The sequence below is a fragment of the Procambarus clarkii genome, chromosome 2, assembly GCF_040958095.1.
Source record: "Procambarus clarkii isolate CNS0578487 chromosome 2, FALCON_Pclarkii_2.0, whole genome shotgun sequence".
Classification (NCBI taxonomy): domain Eukaryota; kingdom Metazoa; phylum Arthropoda; class Malacostraca; order Decapoda; family Cambaridae; genus Procambarus; species Procambarus clarkii.
The window spans coordinates 41,385,413-41,398,235 of record NC_091151.1 but is presented as its reverse complement, the minus strand read 5'-3'; the positions used below and the strand labels follow the sequence as shown (position 1 = coordinate 41,398,235).

Genomic DNA, 12,823 nt, shown 5'->3' with positions numbered 1-12,823 from the left:
GGAGTACTTATTAATGTCAATTAAAGTATTTCCAGCCTAGAGATAACATTTCTGGACTATTAATTATGGAGAAAGCTCTTTCATATTCATACAACAAATATTAATCCCAACATGTACTATTTAAGAGATATTGATAAGAAGCACACAGAGAAATCGTAAAGCAAATTATTTATGTAGACTACACACACCTATGGGTATGGTTCTTATATGCAAAGTTTTGTTCCTTATGTCTTAGGTTATTACAAATAAACTAAATGCTCTGCACAGTGAAAATTTGTTTAAACAAAAGAAAATGACACCGACACAATGAACTAAGGAAATATTGGTTATGGAACACGCACATTACACAAACATCAATACAGTATGGATATTTTCCCCTGCCCATTATATATCCAGAGAGAAGTAATGAAAACTGACCCAAAGTCAAGCTGTTGTTGAATTCTCAGAGCTTAAGGCTTCCACAACACAAATTCATTTGTCAAACCTCTCTAGCTATACAATGGCTGCTTCTTGCTATGAGTGCATTTGGGCAGCCTTTTCAGCATTATTGCACAATGTCACATACTGAAGCACTTCCATCAACTTCAATATGCAGTGACCATCAATAAAACAGAATTCAACATCCAGAAAACTATTCACACAACTAGATCAGCCAAGTAGAAAATAAAAGCAAATTTCTAACTCTAATTCGAATGCAGTTAAACAATGTTATAATGCAAAATACATTGGTTTATGATAACCCCAAATATTCCACTGGCATCAGAGATGTATTTTTTAATAACCAATATCATAATGTAATTAACATTCTCCTTAGCCTATCCCATCTGAAATATCAGATCTCTATTGTATTAGAATTTTTACTAAAAGACCTGAAAGGATCACCCCAGACACTAAATTAACTTTATAATCCAACTAACTATTTGCCGTAAAGCTTACACTTTTCTTGAAATGTAAAGCAGTATCGCAGCATAATATCTGCTAAACTGCTACCCTTTCAAATTTTCAAAGACTCATTTAATAAAGTTGATTCAAAAGACTATGGAGCTTTTAGAAAGACAATAGGATGATTACACTCAGGTCTTTACATACTTAAATTTGAAAAATACTGTGCTTAAAATTTACAAACATACTAAAATTCAGGGTGATCATACAATATATATAATCTCAAGGGTAGAGCACAGAAAAAAACAAATACTAGCAGCACTATTCTCCTGAAGAACTCACTGGGCGAGAGCCTCCCTTCGCAGCCCAATTCCTCGGAGCTGCGGCTCACGGGCGATGTTACACGCAGCAGCTTACACTGTCCTTTGTTACTTGTACCTAGGAAGCCATATCGAGCGCTCGAACCTTTTTTTTTTTAATCCAAAAACAAAAACTGAACATATAAGATCAGCTCCAGTTTTATATGGACAGTACTGCAGCACTTCAAAAGGCTATAATTTAAGAACAAAGTACAGTACTAAGCTGTTCCCCAGTGATGAAGACTATCTGTTCAATAATTACAGCAATGAAAGATTAATAAGAACCCTTAAATATTGTAAATCTGTTACATATATAAAGCTTTCCTGTGAGATAAAAAGACAGTGATAATAAATTAGCAATACAAGGAGAGAGACTATAGACAAAATCAATAAATTAGTGAAGATGTGACAATTTTCAGGGTCAAATTAAATCAGACTTCTTTTCCCACAATGTTACAAATTCAGTGAAGGCGAGAGATGCCTTTCCAACATGAAAGAAAAATAGGGTAAAGATAATGTATGCATGCCATGGCAATAAACCTAAAAAGAACACAGAGCATAATGGAAAAAAAAAATTCTGTGCAAGACTACAAAAGTTGCCAGAAGCGAGGGCCCTGTGGCACCGGTAACATTACCGAATTGAGATCATGGGACTTTTATCACCCTACTGGGCATCAAGACCAACATTTGTCTCCCTTACATGCGAGAGAAGCACGTGAGAACCAAAGTGTGACCCACAACTGAAGTAAACCTCTTGGAAAATCAAAACAAAACAAACCACTACTGACAAAAAATTAAAATATGAAAAAACAGCATCCGGAAAGTTACCATTAGCTAAACGACTCTTGCCCCAACTACCCTGGAGTCAGATTCACGAAGCAGTTACGCAAATACTTACGAATGTGTACATCTTTTCTCAATCTTTGACAGCTTTTGTTACATTTCTTAAAACAGTTTACATGCATGAAAACTTCCCAATCAACTGTTGTTATTGTTATAAACAGCCTCCTGGTGCTTCCAAGCTCATTATCAGTTTAATAACTAAACAAAGCCACCAAAGATTGAGAAAAGATTTACAGGTTCGTAAGTGCTTGCGTAACTGCTTCGTGAATCTGGCCCCAGGTCATCATGAGGTGGCAGGCCAGGTCACCCCCCTCCCTCTCCCTCTTTCCCTTATCATCGTCCCTCTTCGTTTCCTTTCTCATTCCCTCCCATCCTTGAGACATCACTCATGTCCAAGCTAGGACCTACTGCATGGATATTTTAAGAGAAATTCTCTTAAAAATTGATGAAGGAAATTTATCCTTTAAACCTATTCATCTTAAAATTCTTTATTTTTTAGCTTCAGATTCAAATAATTTCAATTCCTCATTACACAAAGCTTCATTCTTCAACCATGGTGAAGTAAGTAATTATCAAAAGAAGACATGAAGCTGGGGAGGCTATGTAGCACCATCAAATGTGTGGGATATTCAAAAAGCGCTAAATATTACTAAAGATGCCAACATGAGAACAAAAGCGCACAAGGCAAAATGATAGCAAAGGTATCCGATTCACCAAGGATACTATTGAGGGACAGGTGACCGCGAGGAACAGTTGGGAAGCAAGACGCACACACATCCTGGAATTCAGGAAATTCAACAATGATATGCATGACCATAAGAGGGACAATGCAGTTTGGACAATAAGGAGCAGGGCAGTGCTACATTAAGTGTCTGACTTAAACATGTATGGGCCAATACGTAACCTCGCCAGAGCCGTTTCTCACCACTGGTTACTATGGTAGGAGGAAGGCCATGGGGATATGCTACCCTTAATAGCACGCAGCTTGTTAACAGTAACAGAAGACCAATGACCCTGCCAACGGGCACTAATTGAGGAATGAATAACTGGGTAAAAGTCAAAATAAGGAACACCTTTATGGGAAATGGGACAAGTGCGGATAGCCTCCTTAGTGGCAGCATCTGCACGCTCATTTAAGGTAACACCAATATCACTGGAAACCCAGCAATACTTGACTCTTAAATCTGCTGGAGATAAGAAACAGCCAATGTTGAATTTCGACTACCACAGGACAGACAGGATTAAAGGAATCCAGAGCCATGAGTTCAAGCAAACTACAACAGGAAAGGAAGATTAACAGCAAGAAAGCAGTTGACAAAGAGCATAGATAATTGCATACAGTTTTGCCATGAAGATGCTAGTCTCCAGGGGCAGGCAAAATATGTGTAGCCAGGAAACACAACAGAGTAGCCTACACCGTTAGCAGACTCAAGACCCATCTGTGAAGATGAAAATGGAACGGGAATGTGAAGAATAGCGAGTAAGGAAAAGGCGTTTCAGAATTGTAGGTGGGGTTAAAGCTTTTGCCATGCAGGTCAAGGTTTTACAAAACTTAAAAAGAGGGACCCCTCCATGGGGGCAAGGAGGGAATGACACGAGGAGAAATATTGGTAACACGAACCGAGAGAGAGAACCTTGCATGCAAGACAATCGTATAGAAAGGGGAAGGTGGTGAAACGGAACAGGGCCCACAGACCCTGTTCAAAGACAAAGTTCAATGACACTGACCAAGTTCAATGGTCAAAGTACGACATAAGCAAGAGTGAGGATGTTGTAGGGACCGCACAAAGTAGCGAAGGTAGTAGTGATCATGGCAATCCTGAAGAAACAGGATGTTGGTTTCACAACCATGGTGAACCTTTTATTATAACTACTGTACTTGCTGACAAAGCAAGCTTGAACACATCTGAAGTTCAAACTTGCTTTTATTGCCAAACAGCCTAAGGTTAAAAGAATTTAAATTCCATATTACAGTACCTGTATATATTTTAACAGGCATACAAATCAAATGTCATTACAGCAATTAGTTTCTGGCTCACAGTTGCAGAATAATAATGATCTTAACTCTTTCACAAATATATTTTATAGTAAAATTGCCTTCCTGAAAAGAAATATTTACTATTCCCATTCATTTAACTCTTCAACTATGTATATCAACCAGGGGTCCTTGTCATTGGAGGTGTGCATGTCAACAAGGATCGATTTTAGGTCTAGTGTAAGATTTAAAACTCGAATGAGTTATCATACCCGAGAAAACTGCTTAGTGGTTTATAATGATTTATAAACATGCTGATAGTAATATGTAACATGTGTATCCAGTGTAATATAGCAAAAATCCTGTTTTATTGTTCAAAGAATATAATATTGTGCACACAATAGTGACAAATGTATTTGTGTGTATTGATGTTTTGCACATATTATAGAATTTCTCAAATTATACATTATTGAATAATTTAAGTGCAGAAAAACAAGTGAAAAATCAAATCAGTGGCATTGAAATAAATCAGAATTAAAATATTAATAACAGCTCCCACTGCTTGCTTGGCATGAGCAACCTACTTGGGGCATCTGCTGCCTGAATGCTAGTGAATCAGTGACATCTATTCTCAAGATTTAATCCTTCCACCACTCAACGTTGGCTATATAGATATACAAAAAACAGCGTTTTTTGTATATGTATATAGCCTGGGCGGCTACTCACTTGATGTCCATAAATTGCAAAATTTCCTCGCTCCATCACAGCCAAAGTCACATACAATTTTTTTTGTTTCGTTTCTCGTGAATGCATTTTAACAATATTAGTGAAAAAAAAATTTTAGAGAATAATTTTTTTAATGAGCATCATGGACTTGTCACATTAAACAGCTGTGCAGTACAGTGGTTAAAATATAAAACATTTCTGAATTTATTTTTTCTTGAACACCAGGGGGTTGTAATGTAAACTGAGAGTGCAGTGCAGGGATTAAGTGCTTCCGTCTAGCATTCCACCAACTACTACAACCCTCCACTCCTCCTCCTAGCACACCAGATTGGACAAGGATAACCTTGCGCTAGGCTGCCAAGGCAAAGCATTACCTTTTATTGAAAATGTGCAACACAACCTGGCCTTGGGGGTGATTACTGCATGCTTCCCACCCTTAATAGCTATATTGCCTCAAAGGAAAGTAACAATAAAATCAGCCATCAACAACACATTAAGTATTGCTAAGCCTCTAATCCTTGTCTTGAGCAAAATAAAAGATCTAGAAACCATATCATTAGCAAAGCATACATTATGGGTAGAGTGCACATCTCAAAATACTGTACTTATACTAAACACTAAACTTCTAGTAATTGATGAGCTAACCAATTTAATCATCAAAATTTTTAAGAATCTGGCAAACACCATTTACTAATATTTTCGTTTCATATGAGCCATTTGATCTAAAAATTTAGGAATTACAGAACCTGTCATAAGTTCATACAGTACCAGAATTTAAGCAATGTTAATATCTTACAATATAAATAAGGCCAAGGGTACAATAAAGAGCAATCTTGCTTTACCAATGATAACAACCCAGAATTACACTAAAGGTCCTCAATTTATAGCAATAATCATTACTGAAAGTGTCAAGGCAAACGGGAGAGGACCTTAACCCTTGCACTGCTCACCTATTTTCGGCAAAAACGTCTTGGTGCCATTGACAAGGACATATTTTTGTTATTTTTACAAATGTTCAGGTAAATTTAATGTCAAAATGTTTCCAATGTCAACTATTTCCATTTCAAAACACAAATAGTAATGAAAACATTAAAAAACATTAAAATATAGCCAAATTAAAAAACAAAAAGCACAACTCTCTGAGCGCCTAAAGGCGCTTTGCGCAGTGCAGTGGTTAAAGAAATTTGGCCAAGGCTGCGAGCAGCCGCATCCAACAGCCTGGTTGATCAGTCCGGCAACCAGGAAGCCTGGTCGACGACCGGGCCGCGGGGACGTTAAGCCCCGGAAGCACCTCAAGGTAACCTCAAGGTATGCAGGCGATGAGTCACAATAACGTGGCTAAAGTATGTTGACCAGACCATACACTAGAAGGTGAAGGGACGACGACATTTTGGTCCGTCCTGGACTATTCTCAAGTCGATAGTCCATCCTGGACCATTCTCAAGTCGATTGACAATCGACTTGAGAATGGTCCAGGATGGACCGAAACGTCGTCGTCCCTTCACCTTCTAGTGTGTGGTCTGGTCAACAATTTGGCCAATATCAGTTTAAATATATCAAGTGAAAAAGGCAAGAAATATAAACAATGCTTGTACAGTGTCTAATCACGAAAAGAACTTACTAGACAAGTCGTCGTCGTGGGGCAAATCTTCGTTACTCAAGTCCATATTGGTCATCTGGGCAAGGCTCATACGTCCAGGGGAGGTCATAGACTTGTTATTACTAGGGAATACGTATTTGTGTCTTTTACCTCCTTTGCTTGGTTTTAGACCTGCAGCTTTGGCAGTTTTCAAGAGGGTTTTCTTTGCAAATCCTCTGCAAGAACATAGAAATAAAACAGTGCTGATTGTCTCTATGCACAACAGAAAATAAATGTCTAAACTGTATATGAAATGTTTCAAATTATTTTCAATTTGTTTTGAAACAAGACAGCTGAAAACTAAAAACAGACAAAGTTTAAAAACATGAAAAACTTAAAAATATTTTTTGACAATCAATTATATATATATTTGTTCACCAAGCTATAAGATTAGACCTTACTAAAGATGATATTTCACCTGCAAAGGCTTTATCAAGGGCGCTCATCCTTATAAGTTTTGGCAAGGGCTTTCACATGTAAGGACAGTGCCATAGGGGTGTCACCTCAATGGATTTGATAAGACATTTTCAGGCAAATCATTACATCAAATTCCAACCTGGTGTTTCTTTACATTGTTGATTGCCCTTTGTGCTCTGTTCAAACAGCTTATCGTTTATTAATAAATCTAAGTCTTGAATTTATACCATCTAATTCCAACCTGGCGTTTCTTTACATTATTGATTATCGTTTGTGCTCTGTTCAACGAGCTTATCATTTATTAATAAACCCAAGCCTTGAACTCAAGTGTGTAATACAATACAAACATGAAACATACCTCAAGGTACCATAGCCAGGCTTATCTTTCTGTTGTCTGCTGGGTGTCTGAGGCACGTGACTGTGGCCCACGAAAGCAAATAGATGGTGGATATTAGGTGGGTGTCGCATCCGATTTATTAATTTTCGCATCGTTTCAATACTCTCCTGAGGAACTTCTTCATCAAAGGCCACTTTAATCAGCTAGGAAAAGAAAGTAATAATGTTCTAAAATTTCCTTAGTAGAACTATCAAACAACAGTATGATTGCATTTACTATAAATACATTTCAAATAACTATCCTAATACAATGGAACAGAGCATGCATTCTCTCCTTTATCCTTTGTTACACTTTGTATATTATCATGTAGTGCCAGGCTACAATGATGAAGCCATGATACAGTAAATAATTTATACCAAAATTATCCACACATCATCCTTCAAAATTTCTTTAGTTACCAAGGCATTATAAATATGAACATATGCTTGTCATAGGCTTAGCAGGAAATTGAGTAATTTTAGTTTAGTTTTTTTCTGTATAACTTAAGTCCCAGAGCCAAGTCTGGGACTCCTCCTGTGTGGGATTTGTTCCCATTTGATAGCCAACGATTTGTTGTTTATTTATCTGTACCGGTATATTTTAGATGGAAGGCAGGATAACTGTGTATGTGTTTTGTAACATAAAAGAGGTGATTATATTGCAAAGAGGTCTCAGGGAAGCAAGGACACTTTTCCGCAAAGGGCAGCAACAGTGCCAGAGCTTCTAGAAGCTCAAAGACAACAGGTTGGCATGGCCAACCATGCCACAGCCCAACTCCGAAGAAGTTCTCAAAGCACAATGTGATGAAAACAATGTAGACACATACCAATTTGAGAGTAAGCTTTATTGAGTAGGGTCCATGACCTGAGAAAATTATGTAACCCTCTGTTATTGCTACTCTTAAATAAACTAAACCATACCCAGCCTACGAAAATAAGATAAAATGTTATGTTTTTATGTACGGTGTGTACAAGATGTGACACATCACTATGATGTCATAATGTTCACGCCAGTACTGTTTTTGGATCCTACTGTTATTGAAAAGTAACAGTTCACAAGTAACAACTTATCAAATCTAACAAGATAAACATAGGCAATGTTTACTTTTAAAAAAAGAAAATGTGGGACAAGTCAGTGAGGTGAAGGAATGATCAACACAACTTTTAAACCTGGATAATTTATCCAGGTTTAGTGAATGAAGTATTCACTACAACCTGGTTAGTCCAGCACTTCTTTCAAGAATCTATCTAAATGCTTCTTGAAGTAAGGTAGTACCTGACCTCAGTTTTAAGAGAAGAGACAGATCCGGGTGAACTGGGCCCTGGAGACATCATACAAAATCTGGGAAGGAACCAATCAGGGGAAAATATTATGAAGATGCTACCTCTGACTAGTGGATTCATATAGAGGATTGCTGAGGCTGGTAGTTCAGCTGGTTTGATCATTCTAAGGTCCTCCATCAGAGATAAACGTGTGCACCCACTACCAGCCAAGATAGAAGCAATGTGGTCTGTAGGAGCTTATCTACATCGAGTAATGCCTCCCAAATTATCATTGCTGATATCACCAGGAACCCAGAATCACTTGTGGTAACATTAATGATAAATAATACAAAGATGGTTGTGAGAATGAAGACGTGGTTTAACCATAACAATTACCTGGGTAGTCATGGTTCATTTGAGATGCTTAGCTCTGATTGTGTACGCAATAACTGATGACCAGCTGACTGTGTTTTAAAGATTTACATGAGCTACAGCACTGTTGTCTTCAACCTTGGAATTTCCTCCTGTATGTGGTTCATTAACATCATGCACTCATAAATGCTAATAATGCAGTGGTCAGCCACCTGGGGTCACTGCTAGATCTGTGTATGAAGGATCATGTGACAGTGAAAATTGTACAAACCACTGATTTTATATAAACATTGTCTTCTATCTGTGGCTTGGCCATAAGGCACTGCCCAGTTTGATTCACCTGTCAGCACCTGAACAGGTGAATGTGGAATCTTAGATACCAAGAGATATTAGTAAATCAAACCAATTGTGTCCAGCGTTGATAAGCTAGGGTTCTCATAAGTGCCAATGAGTACTGCAGATATGTTTGTGAGAATTACACAACACATGTAGCTATACTGTAGTATAGCTACATGTGTTGCTACATGTATACTGTAGTACATATAGCTACATGTATAGCTACATATAGCTACATGTATACTGTAGTACATATACTACAGTATATGTAGGAGATAATTGCATTTACACATGTACTGATGCCCTCATTGATCTGGTGACCAATATAGCAAATTGGTGATAATGCAAGCAGAGGTGGTCAGGAAAAGTGACGTTCAGACAATAATCAAAACCCACATCAGAAAAAGAAACACGACAACAGGGTTCACATAGCAAGGGTTTATACTATACTGTGAAGCAATTGCAGCACAGGTAAAATTTCTAGTTACTTGGATGCAAGGATTTACTAACAAGTAAACCTGCTATGTAGATAACATGAACAATACTTGAGCAATACAGAAACCAGAAGCAACACCTTGTGAACTCAAGGTCATGTTAAACTCAATCATCAAAGAAGACTATTAGAACAATGTATAGAAATTGCAGCCATCAAACACAGTATTAGGGGAACAAAAGGAAAATTCAGCATTGCTAAATACCATACTTTAAATTATACACCGAGTTAAATATCCCTCTCCTTTCTAATCTCAACATGCCTTCGCCTCTCCCACTTTTTTAGCACTATAAGCACTGACTTTGTAGACCTCTTGGATTTACAAAAGCCTCCACATGCAAAAGCCTAATTTTCAAATCGATTCTACTCTCAACTGGGTGATTTTATACAAATAATTTCTTTATGTAAAAAAAGGTTATGCCAAGGATCCTGAGCTTAAGTAGCTCTTAAGTTCATTTAGCCTCACATTTGCATAATTCCAGGGGGATTAAGAAATAATTATGTACCTGGAAGGTGTTAGATCGTATCTGAAGGCCTTCATTGAGCCACTGATCCATAGGTCCTGGATGCTGATTGGCTGGTACTCGTTTTTCTCTTGTTATAGATGACACAGGCATAGATCGCACAACTACTTGTTCACATGCTATACAAAGAAAAGTTGGTTACATATTCTGGACTACTAGCACATATATAAATCCTTTATACTTCAAAACTATGACAAAATAGCACGAAGCTCATCCATAACTCACCGAAAGAATAAACAGTCTTGAATACTATTACCAGAATAACACGAAGCGCCTCTGAAAACTCACCGTAAGGATCAGTTGGAAGACCCTTAAATACAAGTCTGTAGTTGGTGAGGAATAATGCCCCTTCAGCAGGCAGTAACATAGGACCTCCCACATGACCTCCGGTCGACTCCTCTCGACCATCTGGCAGCAAGTAAACCCGTAGACCCTCGTACATAACTTCCTCTCCCGGTACTAACGATGGCACCAGAATCTTTGGCTGAAAAATACAAAATTATGATTCAATTGTTACATATGGAAATTGATTTGAGTAGCAGTATGATAATTTTAATATCATAAGTAATGAAAGTTAAAATAAAGATACAAGACTTAAAATGTTTGAGAATTCACAAATGAAGACTTTTTTTTTAGATTAAATCATAACATAACATAGTAGTGATCCATAGACCTGATCATGTGCCTGAAATGTTGCTCATGATTAAAGGCTTTATAGAAAATACAATTTCCTACTTTGAAAAAATTACACTACAAACCCCCTCTAATATTTCTTATAAATAAAATTATTATTAATTTTAGTACTGTAATATAATTTTTATTATGATTATTACTGAAAATGTATGAAAACAAAACTTATCAACCTACGAAGGAGCAAAAAGTACAAAGCATGTCTACCCATAACCAATCGTGTGCCTCTTTTATGATAGAAACTATTGTCAGTTCGAACATACGAACACATTTCATAGAGCCCACATATAATATAAGAATTAGAAGACAAAGATGAGCGTTTTCTTATTTACAAATTTGGTTTAGGAGAATAATTCAATGAAAATTCAGCACTATAATTGCCAAATTTACTTAATGTGGCAATTCAATATTCAACTTGCAATGGCTTTTCAATTTTCACATTACAATCTAGGATTAATATACTGTAATGTAAAGGATATCTTACATTTTGTGAGATTTATGCAATTCAAACTTGTGTTGCAGTAAGAGAACGTTCATCTTTACACATTTCCCCCCAAAATAAAACATATGGTATTAATACCGATTCACCACGAATTTCAAAGCCAAAACACCGTCAACATGAACTAAAAAGCAGCAGACTGGACAGTCAGACAAGAAAATCCCAACATTTAGTATATGCCATCATTAGACCCCCAGATAAGCATAACAGCTACTCCTATGACTTACCTGACCATAAACTATTTCAGTGTACCTTGAGTCAGGTTTGTAAGTACCATCTACACTCTGTCTATATGCATCACGTCTGATGTATATAGTCGACTAGAGGATCAAGACCAATGGTATTACTATCATTATCCATCCTTTTCTATACATAATACAGTATAACTATAAAATAAAGGAAAAAAATATGAAAACTATGTTTTTTCAATGCTCTCCTATATTGGAAAGTACATACATTTTTTAATACAGTATAATGCATTAATGATGTCAAAGTTGTATAATCAAAGCCTCAATGCAAGGGGTCATGTAATATAAAAATACTCATTTATTACAGTTAACCCCATATTAATATCCTTGTCTTCATCAAATAAACACACAGTTGATCATCATACGCAAACATTCCCCTAACCTTCTGTATTGGCGGTAAGCGTTTAGATTCTTTGTACACAGCATCCAGCATCTCCACGTGCATAGCTACCACACCCGGAATCATCTGATGTAACGACTTTATGTGCTCCTCTGTAAAACAAAAAACAAAAAAAGCAATATTAATACTGTATTGACAAATCCACTGAACAAAAATAATTAAGCTTTGAGTTAACATAAAAAGCTCCTTTTGGGACAGATACATTTGTTTGTTCTCCTAAGGTAAGAATTCACTATGACACAGGATTTATGAAGTGTTGAATAGGATGGCACTGCATGATTATTTTGTGTTAACTGTTCCTGCAGGGTCATAATAAGATGCTACCGAAGCATTGAAGAAGGGATCAATCCGGCCCAGAAAGCTCACAAAGCTACTTCCATAATGACTCGTAGCCTTATTGAATCCTCACTTTGTATTACAAGTGACCACTAAGAGAGACATCAGACCAGATCATTGCTTGCCTGGTCAAATCACCCACCCACCATCAAGTGACATCTTTTACAATTCCAAATATGTAACATTCTGATAAAAATACAAAATCAGCCCTGAGGAGAGAATGGGAAAACAGGTGGAACCAGCTACAACAAACTCTCTGCTCAAAAAGGAACGTTTCATATTGAATTTCAAAACCAGATCATTCAGTTGCTCCCTATGTTAAGCCTCAAGTACATAAACCACAGTATTAAAAATTACGAATAAAGCTCGTAAAGCTCAAGAATAAAATTTTGACCAAAAACGTATTTATAATCTTTCAAGTGTTCTAACATCAAGTTTCGTGTTAC

General features: G+C 36.9%; 1 protein-coding gene across 6 annotated transcripts in view; it reads right to left on the bottom strand.

Moving 5' to 3' along the window:
• Sbf (SET domain binding factor) overlaps positions 1-12,823 on the bottom strand; it is an 84,960-nt gene that overhangs the window by 31,315 nt on the left and 40,822 nt on the right. For 5 of the 6 annotated variants that reach the window (XR_011228526.1, XM_045748671.2, XM_069324849.1 and 2 more), the window contains exons 20-25: positions 12,024-12,133; positions 11,621-11,713; positions 10,493-10,688; positions 10,187-10,323; positions 7,200-7,381; positions 6,407-6,600 (exon numbers count right to left, since the gene is read on the bottom strand). Coding sequence is in view for 5 of the 6 variants with exons in the window: in XM_045748671.2 (XP_045604627.1) it covers positions 6,407-6,600; positions 7,200-7,381; positions 10,187-10,323; positions 10,493-10,688; positions 11,621-11,713; positions 12,024-12,133 (912 nt within the window). In the remaining variant the exon portion in view is untranslated. The remainder of the gene's footprint in view (positions 1-6,406; positions 6,601-7,199; positions 7,382-10,186; positions 10,324-10,492; positions 10,689-11,620; positions 11,714-12,023; positions 12,134-12,823) is intronic. The other variant, XM_069324856.1, reaches the window with a different exon arrangement.